This window comes from Ostrea edulis, chromosome 4, assembly GCF_947568905.1.
Source record: "Ostrea edulis chromosome 4, xbOstEdul1.1, whole genome shotgun sequence".
Classification (NCBI taxonomy): domain Eukaryota; kingdom Metazoa; phylum Mollusca; class Bivalvia; order Ostreida; family Ostreidae; genus Ostrea; species Ostrea edulis.
The window spans coordinates 88,084,372-88,105,969 of record NC_079167.1 but is presented as its reverse complement, the minus strand read 5'-3'; the positions used below and the strand labels follow the sequence as shown (position 1 = coordinate 88,105,969).

The 21,598-nt window shown below is 36.1% G+C and overlaps 2 protein-coding genes across 2 annotated transcripts; both read right to left on the bottom strand.

Annotated features, from left to right (window-relative positions):
* Window positions 1-322: 322 nt before the first annotated feature.
* Window positions 323-3,380, bottom strand: LOC125670204 (uncharacterized). The gene is made up of 2 exons (XM_048905244.2): window positions 3,224-3,380; window positions 323-1,110 (listed from the first exon to the last, which is right to left on the bottom strand). Exon 2 carries the CDS (start codon window positions 1,067-1,069, stop codon window positions 557-559), a length of 513 nt encoding a protein of 170 aa, XP_048761201.1. The 5' UTR covers window positions 1,070-1,110; window positions 3,224-3,380; the 3' UTR covers window positions 323-556.
* Window positions 3,381-8,172: 4,792 nt separating this feature from the next.
* LOC125670109 (60S ribosomal protein L18) lies at window positions 8,173-21,368 on the bottom strand. The gene is made up of 7 exons (XM_048905079.2): window positions 21,291-21,368; window positions 21,078-21,164; window positions 20,592-20,699; window positions 19,636-19,734; window positions 16,854-16,977; window positions 15,038-15,107; window positions 8,173-8,284 (listed from the first exon to the last, which is right to left on the bottom strand). Exons 1-7 carry the CDS (start codon window positions 21,291-21,293, stop codon window positions 8,209-8,211), a joined length of 567 nt encoding a protein of 188 aa, XP_048761036.1. The 5' UTR covers window positions 21,294-21,368; the 3' UTR covers window positions 8,173-8,208.
* Between the last annotated feature and the right edge of the window lie 230 nt (window positions 21,369-21,598).

Genomic DNA, 21,598 nt, shown 5'->3' with positions numbered 1-21,598 from the left:
TTTCTAAAAATATGTGCGGTAAAATATTTTCAAAAGGAGAAAGTGTATGTAACTAAATACCAAGAGATTCGTATGAAAATATAATATTCCTATAATGGATTATTTGTACATGATAAACCCTTCAAATTGATACAATGATTACAAAAATCCCACCATCCATCTACTAGATCTATAGGAAATTTGATCTTTAAACAATGGATACCTAAAAATGTGAAGGCGAAATTAGCCATTGAGATATTAATTTTTGATACGTTGCATGTCGCAAAAACGATCATAGAATCATCAAAGGATATCGATCGTACAGTTTCACAGAAAGAAATTCTAATTGTTAAATATCTTTATTCTGCAATAAGTTAGGTATAGAGCAAAATTATTCTCGAGAAACAACACTTTAAATCCTTGGTTTCGACACAAAACTGTCAATTTAAGGCCAAAGAACACATGAGATCACAAATACATGCTTTATGCTGCATATTTTTAATATCAGTTGTACAACCCTGTAGCTCTGAGGTAACGATGTGGATATCGATGTAGAGGGTCCAGTTTATTGACGTAATCATGACGTCATAGTGTTCCCACTGTAATCTCTAAAGAAACTCACACGTTTTTTCTTATTTCCAGGATGTCCCTCTGATGGTTGTACACTGTGCGCACTATTTGCCCGAGATTTCAGGTTCACAATAATACTTTCCGCACGCCTTCGTCCGTCGATGGATTCATCATCTTGGTCATCACTCTCAATCTGAATACGCTCAAATGACGCAATCGTTGATTTTAAATCGTTTTCGTTCTGAGAAAACCCGACATTTTCGTGACTGTTCGAGCCTATGTTTTCATCGTCTGCTACCTTTCCGGATTTAATATAAGGGCGGATCACCGTCGAAAAGACACATAGGAAGACGAAGATGGTGAACACTAAAAAAAGAGTCCCTAAAATAATCAAGTCTTGGATGTCCTCAAAAATCCCAGCGAACAGTAAGGTTAAACCGATGGCTATGACGACCAAAACCAGCAACACACCGCTCAGCAGGTTGCCTTTATTCAAGGAAGTCCTTCCCTCGTCCTCCATTCTTTTTCGTGTTAGTCTGGGGCATTTTCATCCAGAGACCCCTGGAATTTACATGTCAATTTCATATCATAATTAATTTTTTTTTACTACACGTGCACTTATAGATTATGTTCATGAACGATTAGTAGGCTACTGCAGATATGATATCTCAGTTCTAATTATTTACATTACAAGTTTTTATGTAGATAGGACAGACACTAAAATATATTGTGACATCACAATGCCGGAACACCAATCACGTCTACTGGTTTATCTTGCTATTATCTCAAAAGCATGGGGATTTGTTGCAAACTTTACTTACATGACGCAATAGTATACTAAGTAGGCTATCCACAGGGGCGAAGCCCGTTTGGGCCCGAAGTCTGTGATACCATAAATCTACATTTATGGTACCACAGCGTTCGGGCCCAAACAGGCTTAGTCCCTGTGTAAGTATCATTTCTATAATTTCAAGGGGGTGTGAAATGCAGTTGGCACGTGAACAAACTTCAAATCCAAATGAAATTATCTAAACCACTGAGAAGATCGATACCACACGGTGATGACCAGTGAAAATAGGCCTATGTGAAGAGGCCCAATGTATGTTATCTCATACACTTTCAATAAGTGAAACACATTTCTTATATTTACATTTCTATCGCATTTACCTTGTTACATACATTGTTGTTATACCATTATGTTGCCTGCACTTTGTTTTGTTACATTCAGCATTTGAAAAACAACAAGCATCGCTTTTGGACGTTTCCATTGTGACGTCACAATCAATAACACTGAAAATACCACGCTTTATTATATACTTTCAATTTCATCTCTTCTTTTTTCTTTAAAAGTTTGCGGGCATATATCACACGATATATGCCCGGAAACATTCCGGCCCGCAAACATTACGTCACAATCAAATTTCTACGCCGTTAATTTACCGATAAAGTTATTGTTAAAAATAAAATTATTGTTAGTTTCTAAATGAAATTGAAAGTATATATAATAAAAAGGTTATACACTTTGTATGGGAAATATGACGACCTCGTTTTTTGTCGCGAACGGACCTCGCAAGCTCGGTCCGTCTACGCGCCAAAAAACTCGGTCGTCATATTTTCCCATACAAAGTGTATAACCTATAAATATACCTTTAGTCTCGTGCACCCAGACACCCTGCTTTCACCGTAAATATCTGCTCGTCGGAGATTTGCGGAGACAGTCGAGTGTCTGGTTGAACGAGACTATAATACTTGTGACGTCTCAGTTCCTAGTATTTGAAAAATCCCTGCCCAAGATTGAAATTACATGATAAAATAACCTTCTGTTTGAATTACCAACAATAAAGGGGGAAAACCCAAGAATAAATGTAAATATCTAAGAAATGCATTTCATTTTTGAAAATACACGAGGGTGTAAATTGCGACGCTTCTCACTGACATATTTCACGAGGCGCAATATAGCGCTTCAGGAAAAGTGTAACGGCGTGAAGCTGTGCTATTCATACCCTCATGTATTTTCAGAAATGAAATTTATTTCTTCTATTTACATTCTGCTTTTCATTTCTAGCACGTTAGAATTAAACTAAAGACCTACACTATATCTAGCAAGATTCATTCGCGCATTGTTCACAGCATACTAGGTAAAATGGCTATCATTACAATTAGTAAAGATATCAAAGGCAAACACATAGGAAATGTAAATATATGATCATAGACTGTGGATCGGAACTTTCTATTCGTTTAATGTTTGCCATTTGATTGTATTAAGAAGGTATGCTAAAATTATGCCAATTACTCCATGCGTGTATCGCTTTCAGTCCCAACAATTTCTATTTCATAAAGAATGAAAACTGCTAAAATTAATTCACACCAAAATAAACGATTTCACAGACATTTGAGAATTTCGCCATGCATGCGATTATCAGACATGATAATGAAGTTAAAAACTTTCACAATAGATAGTGGTAAATCCCTAATCTGAAAGAGGTTAACGACGATCTCATCTAGAAGAACACCGAAACTGCACGTATCAATCTCGGTAGTGTCGCTCCTCTCATTTACAAACACTTATACCGGAGAAAACTCGGATTGAATCTAATTGATTTCATTTTGATCGATTTTCGGTCTGAGAGACCTCTCTGTGAAGTGTCATAAACTGAAATACAACATTTCTCACCTGTTTTGTTGCAGTTGTGTATTTTTGTCGTCTTCACCACGACTGTTTACACCGGAACTACGGAATTTAAATTCCTGACATGAAACCGAGCTAAAAGAACATGTCTAATGTCGTCGCTCGGGTGGAGAAATATAGATCGGTCGACATCAATATTGCGAAACTGTTTTAAATGCCAATCAAGTAAATATTTTAAAAGGACTTTGTTGATAGTAATTATTCTCCGGGACCATGGAAATCTTGCGATATATTTTTAATATGTAGACCTACAGTGAATAAAACTGTTCATCTCATTCTGTTATCACCCAGTCAATAAAGCGTGCAATTGAGGGTTTCAAAATCATGGTTTATCGACCATTCAAAATATATATGGTAACATGCGTTTATTAATGGTAAATATCTGTTGAACACTCACCTCAAATTGTTTCAAGTTAATTATGACAGATTTGTTTTTTCAGGTCAAAGTATGGTTTATTTTTCGAGATTTTTCTCGCATGTAACCTTCGTTACTCATTCCTTGACATGATAATATGTAAGATAAACATTAATTTTCCATGTATTATTCCATAATTTGCATTGGAATTGATTGAGCATATATTTTTCTAATTTGCGAAAGACAATAAATACAGGTTTTCAAAGAAAATATTTAATCAACACAACAAGAAATTATCCGCTGTAAAAGTCAGCAATAAGATTTTAAGAGCGCAAAATAAACGACTAGATATCACTCTCAATATCTTTGAAATGGCAGAAAATAAAATTGAAGAAACTGTCCCCTGCCACCTAGGGGATATTTGTTTTGGTTCTGAAACATGTGGGTAGGGGGTATACACCAAAGTCAGATTATGACAGACTAATGAAAAATCACATTTCCCTTTTATGTCAATACTTGTATTTCATATTGGTGTAGTTAACAATTTATTACCCTAAATAACATGGAATCCTTACATACTGGTGCACAAAACATGCTGTGAACAGGTGTCCTTTTCTCGCTTTGATTTCCTCTCATTTGAGCTATATCCGCACCACTCTTACCCTATCAGAGTACAGTACGAGGGGATTTAAATACTGTGCACAATCAAGAACTCTGTCTGACCTTCTTAAAAATATACCTTTTATATGGGGCTTTCACCTTCCCTCTAAGCTACATACCCTTTTCTGGACCATATAGGTTTCCATCTGAATTTCTAAAGCAACTGGCCACGTGTCTTAGTTTCAATATCCATTCTTATCTCCATCAATTATTTGCAATGTTCCCGGGCTCCTACGACCATGCTCAAAAGACATTAGGGTTATCTCCCCCAACCTGGAACTCTTCATTACTTCCGTTCAGTTTAAGTTCGGGCACCGCCATTTTGGGCGGCTTTTTCTCTCTCGCGGTTTTGAGAGGTAAAGTTCTTTTTGTTTACCTATGATCGTACATTATGGAAACATACAAATCATATGCGCATTGTTCTAGGGAGATCTACCCTCACTGGTTATTGTAACAGTTCTGTTATAATAACCAGTGAGGGCATATTTTTTTTTAAAAAGGGCTTATTTTGGACTCATGGGGTATACAAGACGTTGTTGACATGTATTAGAAATATTTTCAATATTAAAACAAGATGTGTTTGTGAAACACAAATGCCCCCGATAATGGCCAAGGTCACAAGGGCAAATATCTTGGTACCAGTAGAAAGATCTTGTCAAAAGAAATGCTCATGTACACTATGAAAGCTCTAATATTTACCATTTAGAAGTTATGACCAATGTAAAAAAAAAAATTAAAGTAGGTCAAATTTCAAGGTCAAAAGGTTCAATACCAACGGAAAGATCTTGTAACAAGGAATACTCATGTGAAATATCAAAGCTCTATCTCTTACTGTTCAAAAGTTATTAGCAAGGTTAAAGTTTTCAAAAAGTAGGTCAAACTCCAAGGTCAAGGTCACAGGGTCAGAAATGTTGGTACCCACGGAAAGGTCTTGTCACAAGGAATACTCATGTGAAATATCAAAGCTCTATCACTTACTGTTCAAAAGTTATTAGCAAGGTTAAAGTTTCAGACAGAATTACAAAATGACAGACAGGACAAAAACAATATGCCCCCCGATCTTCGATCTCGGGGGCATAAAAATCAACTCATGTTGCTTATTCGGAGGGGGGGGGGTGTCCTAAATCCAAGCACCTGTTCTTTCAGGTGTTGCACAAGGTTTGGAAGGAACCATGCATACGTGTTGGTGTGCACGTTACTCTCCAAGACAGTCATGGTATCCAATTCTACTAGAGTATGTAAATGATGTTAACTCGTTCGTTCTTTATTTATTTACACAAAGTAAATATAGAATTCATTAAAGATACATTTTCGTCAGAATTCTGTTAGAATATTAGTTCGAGAATCGTCATATCATTTATTTTCACAGAAAGTTAAATGCAATATATCAAGTCCTTATTCATCTAACTCATCCCTCCTTATATTCAATCCCATGGGGATCCGGGCTAGAATAGGTTCTCAGTACCCCTTGCTTGTCGTAAGAGGCGACTAAATGGGGTGGTCCTTCGGATGAGATCAAACTGAGGTCCCGTGTCACAGCACGTGTGGCACGATAAAGATCACCCACTGCTCAAAGGTTGTAAGTGCCAAGCATACGCCTAAATTTTGCAGCCCTTCACCGGCAATGATGACGTCTCCATATGATTGAAAAATTCTCAAAAGGGACGTTAAGCAATATACAATCAATCAGTCCTGATATTCAAGCGCGATTAAAAGTACTGCATTATTTCGATAGACTTATGTCCTTCACCATTATTGTTGTTTGGCTAAATTTTGAATATATGTATATCATACGTGGATATACGTAACTTTATTAACCATGTTAGCAGATCTTAAACTCGATGAAAGACATGCAGTGTCCGCTTTCATATCCAGTCTCACTTTCTCCCAACCGTATTCAGTTGCAGAATTGCTATCGATGCCCGTTTCAGTTGCACGATTAGCTCGCTACGCGAGTCGACTAAAAATTAATTAAAGGAATGTTAAGATGATTATTAAGCCCCGTGAGCCTCTCGTTTTAAAAAGATATTCCTCTACACAAATTTTGACCTTGTTTGCAGGTACTCTGAGCCATAGCAGTGATGGTTCTTTAACGTGTCAATGCCTGTCGCGACCCGAGACTTCCGTTTTTGCAAGGTCATATCCCGAAGTCCCGCTTCTAAATTCCAAGTGTTTGGCGAAGGAGCAATCACAACTTAACGTCTCATGGCACGAAAAAAAGTTCAAAACTCAGCAAGCAAACCTTCTACAGAGGTAACCAAAGCTACCGCAACCAGTTAACAAGTAAATATAGTCAATCGTTCTCGCCATGTGCCACCAAAGTACAGACGCGAAGGCGAAGATACATATAGGTTGGTGTGGAATAGGTCCTCAGTAACTCTTGCTTGTCGCAAGAGGCGACAAAATGGGGTGGTCCTTAGACTGAGAAAACCGGTCCCGTGTCACAGCAGGTGTGACACGATCAAGATCCCTCCCCGCTCAAAGGTCATAAGCGCTGAGCATAGGCCCAAATTTTGCAGCCCTTCATCGGCAATGGTGACGTTTCCATACGATCGAAACATTCTGAAGCGGGGTGTTAATACCACACACAGTCAAGGCAATAACCATGTGGAAGGTGTAGATTACGAACAATGATCGATCTCAGAACTCCTATAAGTAATACAAAATAGAGAGTTGGGCAAACACGGACCCCTGGATATACCATCTTCACAAGTCAAGGGTTATTGATTCGTTACCTCGCACTAACCCTTGACATCAGTCGCTATTTAAAAGTTGGGCTCAAGAAAAAGGATGACGCAAAACGTTAAAATTAATCAGCCAATGGGATTTCTTGTTTCAGATGAAAGTTTGGGAAGGGAATAAACAGAAAGTAAAAAATGGCGTCCGTTGATGAAAAGATGTGAAAAACATCAAATCGATCATTTGACTGAAAACCAAAAGCTTTCGATATCATGTATCAGAGAAGGAAAAGATGTTTTTATTGGGACTAAAACCGGCAGTGGTAAATCGCTACCTTACGAAGTTGTTCCCATTATTTTGGGGGGAAATGCAGAGACGCTGATAGTCGCCCCACTTTTCAACATCATTGCGTGTTAAATTATTTCGTAACGTAATCAATAATTCACATTTTTCGTCCTTTAATTGTTGTAGTTTATTATATAGTTCATAGTCAATTTTAGACAACTTGTTTAATTTGTTAAAACATAGTCGACAAACGTACTTCGACAATCCATCATTTTCATTCGGCTCATACCCCAAAACCTCGTCTAATTGTTTCTTCAAACAAAACGAACTCCCAAAAATCAATAGATGGTATCTGTCTTGTACTAACTGGCCACAAATTCTACACCATAATGCCGTCGCCATGCGTGTTTACTGTTTAGTTTTGTTTTCGACCGATTATAAAAGCCGTTGTCTGATTGGTTTGCAGCTCCAGGCTGCAAACCAATCATATGTTTCTTCTCGAGCCCAACTTTTAAATAGCGACTGATGTCAAGGGTTAGTGCGAGGTAACGAATCAATAACCCTTGACTTGTGAAGATGTGGATATACCAGAGGTGGGATAACGTGCCTAAGAGGAGTAAGCATCCACTGTCGACCGGTCATACTCGCCGTGAGCCCTTAAAAGGAGTTATCCGTACTCAAAATTAATGTACCAAAAAGTCAAGACAGAATTTGACCCAATGATAGGTTGTATTGACAAACTAGATACATGCCTGTTAATGTGAACTTTACACAATAATTAGCTTTAAATCAAGAGTTATGTTGCAATGGGATTGGATTACTGATTTGACTGATCCACAAATTAAAACCTACCTCTCTCATCCAGTCACCTCTAGGCTCTATAGACAATGGGACTTTCTTGTACCCGCCCAACTTATTACACTTCGTAGACTTCAATAAATACAACACAGAGACCTGGACTTTATACATTTTATTGTACCAGTCTGACTTATTACACCTTGTAACCTCTGCTGGCTCTCCTTCCTCTTCCCTTCTCGAACTTCCTTCCCTTGGAGCGCACATAAGGTCTGCAAAGAAACACAAGACAGTTGTATTTAGTACATCCATTCTGAATTCAGAGGCAGTTTTATGAGAAGTATACACCTGTAAAACCTTTTCTCTGTCTTTAGAGAGTGTCATGCCTCCTGTTTTAGCTATCAAGGTTTTGTGTGTATGTGCGCAACAATTTCAAGTTATCTACAATAATACCCCTGATCGAAGTGAATCTTTTTCTCCTTCAATTTTTCATGATGAAAGGCATCATACATAGTACATCCAAGTGTTTAATAAACCTCTACAAAGACAATCAGAAAGTTAGGACCACAAACAACAATCTGATATATGTTACTCAAGATAGATCCGGATGCCTGTGGTAGAAAGCAAATGATCTAACATTATACAGGGGCACACCCAGAAAGGATTTTTCTAAGGTGGTTGCAACCCAAGTTCATATCTTTTCCGCCCAAAAGAGGGGTGTGGGGATTGAAGGCCCCTTAATAGCAAAAATGACACACACACCCCCAAAATAAATGTGTCTGCATTGAGATTAAAATACATTTTTTTGCTTTGAAGATCCTCCCTATAAGGAGGTATACTTCACTGTCATTAACTCATTCCTTTTAAATCAAATTGCCAAAGATGAGTACCGGTAGCTCAGTAGGTTAGTGTGCTGATTGCAGAACTGTAGATCTTGAGTTCCCGAGTCCAGCAGGCGTTCTCAAATTTTTTCCAGATTACTTTCTACTAAAAATGCATTTTTTGACTAAATAAAATGAATTTGAAAGTTTTCGATTTCAAAATACTTAATATTGTTGAACAAATCCTCCCCTTTTCTCTCTGGTGTTCTATTCCTCCTTAAGGAGGAATGCTTACACCAGATAAATTTGAAGATGAAGTGGAGGATATGTTCAACAATGTTTTGAAACTAAACTTTCAAATTTATTTTATTTAGTCAAAAAATGCAGTTTTAGTAGAAAGCAATCTAAAAAACAAAATTAAAACCCCTGCTGGACTCAAACTCACTCTACAATACAGCAGACGACTGCTAACCTACCGAGCTAGGCAATGATATTTTATATTGCTGATATTTATATTTTCATTCATGTTTTAAAAGGAAGTCGGCCATTATGATGATGTAGAGTACATACTTCATTCACCTTCTATTATACATAGAAACAGATCATGATTATATGAACCTTTACATTTCAGAATCTACAGAGGATACTAATTTTGGGGCATATTTATAACATCCATTTGATTTTACAGCATAGATTTCATGGTATCTTTCTGCTCTTCTCAGAATAAAATAAGCCGCTTGGATATTTTCACTTATTCATCAATTGGTAATTCCAGTTTTCCTCATTGAAGAGACTTCATGTACCAGAAGACCTAGGAATAATGTTAATCTCTACAAACTATTCTCCAAACATCAACTGCACATTACCATTTAGAGTGTATTTTTGCACACCTTTTACATATCAATCTTTTATCCTAGACAATTATTCCATTTCTGTATCTAATTCAAAATTGATATTCAATGTCCTAATATGATAGATCTTATACATGGTTGACAGTGGTCTAATTTTCTGCAAAAAAAGTGGATTAGGTCACAATAAATTTTTCTTCAGATACCCATTCCCTCAATTAAGACATATGATTGCAAGACCTGCATATCATGACCAAAAATAATATAGACAATTCCTTACTTGGTGTTTAAAAAACGATGAGAATCTGAATTTTTGGTATATCTATACCCCCCCCCCCCCCAACTGCCGTGGTGATCTAGAGGTAGAGCGTTCACACCACATGCAGAAAGTCGGGACTCAAATTTTGGCCACAATAGACCTAAGTCATTAAAACAGGTAATGACAATTCCATCACCAAATGCTCTGCATCAGGTGTGAATGTCACCGGTCCTCTGATGACCTTAAAAACAGATATCCTGTGTCACAGTAGGTGTGGCACGTTAAAGAACCCTCACTGCTCAATGATTGTAAGCACTGAGCATACGCCTAAATTTGAAGCCCTTCACCGGTATTAATGTCCTCTTCATATAAGTGAAATTTTTTTGAGATGGATCATTAAACAAGATACAATCAATAACACCCCCCCCCCCCCCCCCCCCCATGGTATTTTACAGTATAAATTTCATGGTATCTTTCGGCTCTTCTCAGAATAAAATAAGCCGCTTGGATATTTTCACTTATTCATCAATTGGTAATTCCAGTTTTCCTCATTGAAGAGACTTCATGTACCATCGAGATGGAGAATGTCTGGAGTATACCTATATATACTGTAACTCGCAGCAGTACTTCAATATCCAAACAGTTAAACAGAAGCAACCACGATTTACACAATGTCGTATACACTCTACATAAATATACATCTTTGATTTGTAGGTTTCTATCACTGTTTTCAATGTTATTTAAACCAACAAAATCTTGGTCTGTATTAGAATTTAATCAATAATGTAGACATTAATATTCAATATTGCTTTGAAGACACTCCCCCTTCCCCCTAAGCATTATGCAAGGTGACAGATCGTATCCAAGAACATTTCATCTTGAATTTCACATTTCTATAAATAGTTTGTCATCTGGTGTTAAAATATTTGTGGTAAAGAGGAATATACATTTTCTTTACACTTTACATTATATATTTCCTTTTTTAGGCATGTCTGTGGATTTTACATTAAAAATAAACTTTCAAACTTAAGATACATCCGTAAACTTAACGCATATATTTCAAGGTATTTCTCTGCTCTTCTCAGAATAAAATAAGCCGCTTGGATATTTTCACTTATTCATCAATTGGTAATTCCAGTTTTCCTCATTGAAGAGACTTCATGTACCATCGAGATGGAGAATGTCTGGAGTATACCTATATATACTGTAACTCGCAGCAGTACTTCAATATCCAAACAGTTAAACAGAAGCAACCACGATTTACACAATGTCGTATACACTCTACATAAATATACATCTTTGATTTCTAGGTTTCTATCACTGCTTTCAGTGTTTTGTAAACATGATAATTCACACCAATAAAATCTTGGGGGTCTGTATTAGAATTTAATGTAGACATTTATTATTCAATATTGCTTCGAAGACACTCCCCCTTCCCCCTAAGCATTATGCAAGGTGACAGATCGTATCCAAGAACATTTCATCTTGAATTTCACATTTCTATAAATAGTTTGTCATCTGGTGTTAAAATATTTGTGGTAAAGAGGAATATACATTTTCTTTACACTTTACATTATATATTTCCTTTTTTAGGCATGTCTGTGGATTTTACATTAAAAATAAACTTTCAAACTTAAGATACATCCGTAAACTTAACGCATATATTTCAAGGTATTTCTCTGCTCTTCTCAGAATAAAATAAGCCGCTTGGATATTTTCACTTATTCATCAATTGGTAATTCCAGTTTTCCTCATTGAAGAGACTTCATGTACCATCGAGATGGAGAATGTCTGGAGTATACCTATATATACTGTAACTCGCAGCAGTACTTCAATATCCAAACAGTTAAACAGAAGCAACCACGATTTACACAATGTCGTATACACTCTACATAAATATACATCTTTGATTTCTAGGTTTCTATCACTGCTTTCAGTGTTTTGTAAACATGATAATTCACACCAATAAAATCTTGGGGGTCTGTATTAGAATTTAATGTAGACATTTATTATTCAATATTGCTTCGAAGACACTCCCCCTTCCCCCTATATATTATGCAAGGTAACAGATCATATCCAAGAACATTTCATTTTGAATTTCACATTTCTATAAATAGTTTGTCATCTGGTGTTTAAAATATTTGTGGTACAGAGGAATATGCAAGTATTTTCTTTAGACTGTACATTATATATATTTCATTAATTTTTTTTAGGCATGTCTGTAGATTTTACATTAGGCCAATTACACTAAATTGATAAATTATCATCACCCCCGCCCCTCAAAAATTGTCTCGCCCTGAATTTTTTTATTTTGTGAAACTTGCGATTTCCAGAATATTTTCCTGTCCGACTCCGGTATTTACACTTCTTGTTTACATTTCTGGTATAGCAACATGAAGAAAATAGATCTAAATGGTTTTCTTAATTTCTCGCTTTCTTACAGGCGTAAATCTTGAAGAAGTTAGGTATATTTCTGTTATATCCTTAAATTAAAGCTTAACCTGGAATAAGTCTATGAAAATAGCTTAGATTGATAGTAATGGGGAATTAGGCCTACATGATGCAGATCTGTTGAAAAAAAAAAACCAAACTCATTTGTCTTTAATATTTTTCTCAGAAAATAAAAATAAAATCCTCCCACCTGCTTCATATTTTTTGCTGACCCTGGATGATAATCTAATTAAGTTGAATTGGCCTTATAAATAAACTTTCAAATTTAAGATACATCCGTAGACTTGACGTATAAATTTCATGGTATCTTTCGGCTCTTCTCAGAATAAAATAAGCCGCTTGGATATTTTCACTTATTCATCAATTGGTAATTCCAGTTTTCCTCATTGAAGAGACTTCATGTACCATCGAGATGGAGAATGTCTGGAGTATACCTATATATACTGTAACTCGCAGCAGTACTTCAATATCCAAACAGTTAAACAGAAGCAACCACGATTTACACAATGTCGTATACACTCTACATAAATATACATCTCTGATTTCTAGGTTTCTATCACTGCTTTCAATGTTATTTAAACCAACAAAATCTTGGTCTGTATTAGAATTTAATGTAGATATTTATTATTCAATATTGCTTCGAAGACACTCCCCCTTCCCCCTAAATATTATGCAAGGTAACAGATCATATCCAAGAACATTTCATTTTGAATTTCACATTTCTATAAATAGTTTGTCATCTGGTGTTTAAAATATTTGTGGTACAGAGGAATATGCAAGTACTTTCTTTAGACTGTACATTATATATTTCATTTATTTTTTTTAGGCATGTCTGTAGATTTTACATTAGGCCAATTCAACTAAATTGATATCCCCGCCCGCCCTTCAAAAATTGTCTCGCCCTGAATTTTTTTATTTTGTGAAACTTGCGATTTCCAGAATATTTTCCTGTCCGGCTCCGGTATTTACACTTCTCGTTTACATTTCTGGTATAGCAACATAAAGAAAATAGATCTAAATGGTTTTCTTAATTTCTCGCGTTCTTACAGGCGTAAATCTTGGAAGAAGTTAGGTATATTTCTGTTATATCCTTAAATTAAAGCTTAACCTGGAATTAGTCTATGAAAATAGCTTAGATTGATAGTAATGGGGAATTAGGCCTAAATGATGTGGATCTGTTGAAAAAAAAAAAAACTCGTTTGTTTTCAATATCTTTCCCAGAAAATAAAAATTAAAAAAATAAAATCCTCCCACCCACCCCATATTTTTTGCTGACCCTGGATGATAATCTAATTAAGTTGAATTGGCCTTATAAATAAACTTTCAAATTTAAGATACATCCGTAGATTTGATGTATAAATTTCATGGTATTTTTCTGCTCTTCTCAGAATGAAATAAGCCGCTTGGATATTTTCACTTATTCATCAATTGGTAATTCCAGTTTTCCTCATTGAAGAGACTTCATGTACCATCGAGATGGAGAATGTCTGGAGTATACCTATACATACTGTAACTCGCAGCAGTACTTCAATATCCAAACAGTTAAACAGAAGCAACCACTATTTACACAATGTCGTATACACTCTACATAAATATACATCTCTGATTTCTAGATTTCTATCACTGCTTTCAGTGTTTTGTAAATACGACACAACACTGGATTAAAATTCCCACCAACATAATGTTTATCCAGTACAGTAATTCTTGGTCTGTATTAGAATTCAAAGTGGACATTCAATATTTGCTTCGAAGACACTCCCCAAACATTGTGCAAGGTAACATAATGTCCGAGAACATATCTCAGGGCTGTCACGGTTCCAAAACAATTTCCAGGTCGGGTCAGTTCAGGATTTTTAATTTGGGTTTGGGTCTATATAGCCATGTTTAAATTAAAAAAATTATTTGCATTTTGTTATAGTAATTACTTGCGGACGTGGACGCTGGTTTAGACTTAACAAATACTAGAAAACGGCACCGACACTTTTACTGGTTTCCTTTCCATGCTTTTGATATCAATGTTTTGTTGATGTTGATCCTGTGACATATTTTGAATGTGTCTAACATATCTTGCGTATATGTCATGGTTTTGTCCATGATGCCATGATTTAACAATAAATCAAACCATACTTTAGATTTTGATGCCATGTCGTTTAAAAGGATCATGATTCTATCATAAAAAACGAACCTGACCCGAAATACATAACCCCAGCTTTCGGTTAAATCGGAACCCATTGATGCCCGAACATATATCATTTTGAATTTCATATTTCTATAAATAGTTTGTCATCTGTGTATCTGTGGCAAAGAGGATTTGCATATTTAGGTATATCCGTAGAGTTTACATTTTAAATTTCATGGTATCTTTCTGCTCTTCTCAGAATAAAATAAGCCGCTTGGATATTTTCACTTATTCATCAATTGGTAATTCCAGTTTTCCTCATTGAAGAGACTTCATGTACCATCGAGATGGAGAATGTCTGGAGTATACCTATATATACTGTAACTCGCAGCAGTACTTCAATATCCAAACAGTTGCAACACACTTCTATTTACATCATTTTGCACACACCTTAACATTGTGCAGAGTTTCCCCAATACACAAAATCTCTGTCATATCTTATATATATTAACAAGGTAAGAACTTACGCAGTGCTACTGTGTGGAACACCAGGGGCACGTCCAAAGTGACTGTAAGCTCCACGGGCCTTCCTAGGTCCTACAGAGTAAAATTGCATTTCTTTGACATCATTCCAATGAATATCACTTACAATGCATAACACAATGTTGCCAAGTCTAGATTCTGTCAGCTGACGTTTAGAAATGGCAACATTCTACCAATATACATTTCCATATACAGTAGAATGGCTGAGGGATTTTTCTAGAGTAGAATCTGACATTATTGGGCTTTTCCTCCCCCATCCAATTCATTTCTTTGGGAAACCAAGAAAAGCAATGACGATGGACTTGAAATAAATTCAACTACACTTCAAAATACAAAACCATTTTACATAGCAACTGGTTTTCTAAATAACAAAACTCCTTAAAGTACATCTTCACAAGTCAAGGGTTATTGATTCGTTACCTCGCACTAACCCTCAACATCAGTGACTATCAAAAAGTTGGGCTCGCTCTGATTATTTCCACAAAAGAGCGGGAACCAATGAGAATGCGGTTCTATTCATAACAACGGGAAGCGATTCAAATAAAAACAAGTGTATTGATACCTACAGTTATGGCTATTTCAATCGTTTAAGCAATATTGTCTTAAGCAAAAAAGGTTTCAAAAACTTGATCTATCAATAAACGTAATTAGTGGTGTAAATATTACAATTGCGCGTTTATCAATACAGCAGTATGAGATCGCGTCATTTGTATCCATGTACACCATAACACAGGGTTCGAAATTAACTTTTTCAAGTACTAGTCCGTAGAGACTAGTCACTATTGATTGTAACTAGTCCGCAAAGCATTTCACTAGTCCGTCCAGTATATCATATTAAATGATCTTCATTTTATTCAATAGTATTTAATGAAACCAAACACATCACAGTTGCAAGCAGTTCAGTTTCTGACACCTACAGAAGAAAAAACCCACCATACTTTAATTTGCATTCAAGATCTTCAGAAGCATACAGTAACAATCGAGTTAGTCCTTTTATAAACGTCCATAACTACGTAAGTGTGTTCGAGACCGGCGTTCCCGTTGTTTCGTGCTCAGTTCTTTGAGTCAGAGGAGTTTGAAATTTTATCAATAAAGTCAATAAAATTCACTCGATTGATCTAGCCATGAGCTATATAGTGTTACGAACTCCTGTGTTAAGAGTCACAAATGACGAGAACATGTGCGCACAAACGTGCATGTTCTTAGACCACACTACTTGCAGTTCTTGCACCTTGAACCTGTTCTCGTGATGCGTAGTCAGCGTTCGGAATCGACAGGAATTTGAAGAACGGCGGTCTCGAAGGCACACCATGTGTTTGGAAGATCAGGATGTCATAGACACTTAACCATGCAGGTAATTGACCTCTAAGAGACTCGGACAAATCTTGCTAAAATCTTAACCAATTCAAGATTGATTTCCGGATTTTCACTAGTCCGTACTAGTGCTATAGAAAATTTACTAGTCTAGCACGTTTTTTTTACTAATCTCGGACTTACGGACATGAGGTAATTTCGAACCCTGTAACAAGATGCAATGATTTCATTGGACGTTTTATTTATAGTGTATTGCTTAATGGTCTTATGATCCCAACTTTTATATAGCGACTGATGTTAAGGTAACGAATCAATAACCCATGACTTGTGAAGATGCTGAAAATATCATCAGAAGTCAAAAAAGGTTCAATTTACAACACTGACAAAAGGTTCAATTTACAACACAGACAAAAGGTTCAATTTACAACACTGACAAAAGGTTCAATTTACAACACAGACAAATGATCAGATCTCCATGTTTCTTACCTTGCATCAGAACACTGTTCTGCCCCTTGGGAGACTTCAGAGCCAACTGATCAAATGTGATAATCTGCCCCCCAGACTTCAGAATGCGAGCTCTGGCTCTCTCTGTCACATTTAGAGCACACAGCTGAAAGGAATACAGAACATAAATTGACAAAAAGAATGCACTCATTAATTAATACATCACTTTAAAATTTCTGGTCATACACCTGTTGTTTTGCACAACTCTTTTCTTGAGGTATGAAAGTATTTAGCCCCCCTCCCCCCAGTGTGTTTATGGTCAACCGACCGACCCTTTATTTTCACCCTAACCTTAACAATTTTTATCGGAAAATATATCATTTCCCAGAAATGTTGTCTCTTTTCGGAACTGAACCTGTTATTATTCCACTTTTTTTAAATATAAAAAATATGTGTGGTTCAGTTTTCCAACCATCTTGGAACTCACGAACACCACAGAAGCCTTCGTAATTTTTTAGTGGTCCAGGTTAAGCATGTTTTCTTTTGTTACCAAGATGTTTGTCATACGTTGTCTGGAATTTCCCTCAAATGGAGATGTCACCAGCTGTAGGTGGAATACCACAAATTTAGACCTATTCATTGTACTCCGACTTAAGGACATAGTAGTGAGGGTTTTTTAACGTGAACACCTGCCGCGACATGGAAATTCATATCCGAAAGACCTGTGATTCTCACTGCTAAATGCTGGATTTGATGCGGACATGGCACGAGCAAAACTTGAACCCACGACCTTGAACGGACTTTCCAGTCACGAAGCGAATGCTCTACCACGACCGGTCTTTTTTTTCTGGGTAGAATTTGATCAGCCACGTGGCCATTTTGTTTGAGTGACCTTTACTTGCGCATCCCAAACCCAAACTCTAAAGTAATCAGAGCATGCCTGATATTTTCAAATGGTCATTTGGACCAATGTTTGCTAGCAAGTTATTTGTCCAGAGAATTTCTTACTGGCCTTGCCAACAGTTGTTGACAACTCTGAAATTGCTGTTAAAACAATAAAAGGTATTTCGGTGACATTCTTTTTCTTCTTCTTTCTTTCTATGTAATAAAAGGTAAATGTATCTGTTCTGACAAAACTTTGTCCGGTCCGACAGAATCCTAAACTCCGTCAGACCAAATGTCTGACAGCGATTTAAAAATTTCACTGACTCTGAATTATATTTTAAAATTTCAAATACCTAAAAGTTGATCAAAACATCCTTGTGATATTCCACCTAGAGCACATGGGCTTGTCACCAAATTTTTGTCTTATTAAAATTTGACATCGTCTATTCTATATTTACACAAGGGAGGAATCCGGAATCCCAAAATTCGCCAACTAAAATTTCATTCGCCTCCTTTTTATATATCGAGGACATTAAATATTACCATCCCGGTCTTGATCGATCGAGGAAAGATCATAGTTTGTAAAAATACCTAATATATATGTGCACCGGCAACAGATATCAAGAAGCAATGCATTTTCGAACCATGGGAACTTTTCCTCAATCACCCAAAATAGGAAATGCGTTTTTATTGGTCAATTCAATTGTACACTAAACCCGAGCTCAAAGGCCTATCGGTCACCTGAGTATCATATCCCATACATAGACCATGTATTTAGCTTTTCTCACACAAGTCTAAGAGCAGAGAACATTTTTAAAGATTAATTCTTAATAAAAAAAAATTCCCTGTGCCTGCAACACCAGCGATCAAAACATTATGACCTGATAACACAACATAAGAGCGAATTGAATTGACCAATGAGAACGTGTCTCTATTTTGGGTGATGGAGGAAAAATTCCTGTGGTTCAAAAACGACAGAAAATGCATTGGTTCTTCATATTTATTGCCGGTGCAAACAGATGTTAGGTATTCATACAAACTATGATCTTTCCTCGATCTATCAAGATAGGGCTTCTTACGTGACGAGCCCGTGCCTAGAGATGAAAATTAAACATTATTTTTTGGCCTTCTTAAATTTTTTAAAATTATTTTGATTAGATTATTTTTACCCATTTTCCCCATCTTTGAATTTTGGGTATTCTGGATCTTTGATGTGTTTCTCAAATCGGTAGATATAGTCAGGAGTTGATGTTTTTTAAAATAAGTAACCCTATATAGCTTTATTAAAGTATGAGGAAGTAAATCGCGTATATTTGATGTGAAATTTTAATTGATAGGTCCAAAATCTTCCACACTCATCAGAATTTCACTGCTGTCATATCACACCTAGTTTCTGATTTTATTTTTATGGCATTTGAAGCAAGAGGGTATTTTTTTTTTTTTTTTAATAAGAGTAAGAGTTAGACCCCTTTCTATATTTATGGTATCAGAGTTTGGGCCCAAAATGGGCTTAGTCCCTGTGATTAAATTGACAAGTTTTTAACACATTGGAATATCAGTAAACATGAGTTAAAAAGTATTCATATGTTGATGTGGACTATCGATACATATTGAAAAGGCCACAATATTGGAATTATCAATTTAATACATGATTGCATGTATATCTGTGTTGATCTCCTTGCAGAAAGTATACAAGACACCATTTTAAAGATTTCCAATAATTTGAATATCGAGCCTGAACTTATTAGATTGTATGTTTAATTTGAGAAACGAAGTGTTTGTAAATTGTGGACTGGAATTCATCAGGAAAATTAGAGTTGGAATAAAAATTTTGGGTTGGTCGGGTAACTGGAAGCACACCTATTTTTTTTGGGCCTCAGCTACAAATTCTTAGATTGTCAAAGACAGCACCTGTTGTAGAATCAGCTACAGGACTGACCTTGAGCTTTGGGACCTCTAGGAGTCTGAGGTCATCAGTGACTGTTCCAACAACCACGGCCGTCTTGTTGTCCCTGCCTGGCTTTTTCATCAAACGAACCTGAAAACACAGCAAAGCCTATCAGTATACAACATAAACAGTACGTTCTCATTGGTCAATTCTACTTTTTATCCTTCTGAATTTATCACTTATTTGCATTGGTTGTGTCTTTTTCTGAAATTCTTTAAAGAAAATCACATGTATGCATGGAACTTCAGAACTAAAAATTATCCAAGTGTATATATATATATATTAATTTCATATATATATATATACACACACACACACACCAATTTCAGCACGCAACACTATCCATTCATATCGACTATGAACTACTTTAAAGCACGCGACTGAGAGAGCGTAATGATTTGAAAAAATACATGTTACAAAGATCTTGCAAAGTCACACCCTCAGATTAAGATTGTGAATTTACATGGATTATTATCCCAATCTTGTGGTCTCCTAACTTCAAAATACAGTGCACCGTGCAATGTTGATAAAAGGCAGGCTAAGACGAAGTGTGACGTCATGTCTTTGTTTTGACGTAAGTCACAAAACTGTGACATAGGTGGATCTTAGTTCGTTTTATGCAACAAAATATTTCCTGACTTACACAAGCAATGTAAACAAAAGGTGATTTAGTAAATGAATATAGATATAAGAAATGAACATCACTTTTTAGCTGTTCATGGTCAATATGAACGGATTTGGATTTGAGGCAAATTCGATTCACAAAATTGGCCTCCAATCCAAATCCGTTCACACTGACCATGAACAGCTAAAAAGTGATGTTCATTTCTTAAATATATATTTATAATGGGCACGAAAGTTGCTCCATCAGTGTGTATCACTACGTATTGAGAGGTCCATAATAATATCAATATCATGATATGGACTTCTAGTCTTCTACAACTTACTAGTCTTGCAATGGACAACGGTGGCCTGTTGGTCTTGCTCATAAAGAGGCGTTTAAGAATAATTTTGTTGAACTTGGCATTAGTCCTTCTTGCTAGGAACCTGTACAACTGCAAAAAATATATCAATGTTCAGATCGAACTCTAAAGCGTAGTCATTGTGCATGCATGATGCTTGAATGAAAGAAATAAAATAATCACCTCATATTGTCTTTCCTTAAAACCTAGCAATATGTAACATAAACGGTACGTACTTTCAAGGAATATAAACTTGATAATCGTGATGTAGAAATGAGACGGGATTGGTTAAAGAGAAAGGGGGGGGGGGGTCATAACGACGTGTGGATTGTAAAATAGGCATTTAACAATGCAATGAAACATTATGTACACGTCAAACACCATTTTCATCATTATATTGCATTTTACAATTTTTGATCCATTGTTTTTTTTTAAACATCGCCCTCAAAGAATCACTTGCTAAATAAATACCTTAACCAAGAGCCGAAGATAGATATCTTGGCTTTTAGGTTCCTTCCTGTGGACCTTTCTCTTGTTTTTGTGGCAGATGTCAATGCCCTAAAATACACATAATTCAAAAGATAAATGGTTAGTTATATCATTTAATTGTCTAAAATTACAAAACTTCATGAACATGATCCGATGTATATGGATGTTTTGACATCCTCGGTGTTTCACGCTCACCATTTTTGACAATTGACGGAAAAGGAAGTTGCATTAGAAATTTCGTAATGCCGATCCCGATTGAGGCCAGGTTTAAATGGTGAAATGAAATAAACAAACAGTCAATATCTCCACTAGTATATTTCGATAAAAAAAATCAAACAATCTTTAAAGTAAGGGCTGTCAGAATATAAAGTTATATAAAAATATTTATAACTATAAGTGGCACAGGTATGTGTATAGCTTTTATTTATGACACAAGCACCTCAGTGTGTTGGTGCCGGAGGAAACGACGAAAAAGTTATATTGACCCGGGGTCATTTTTCTAC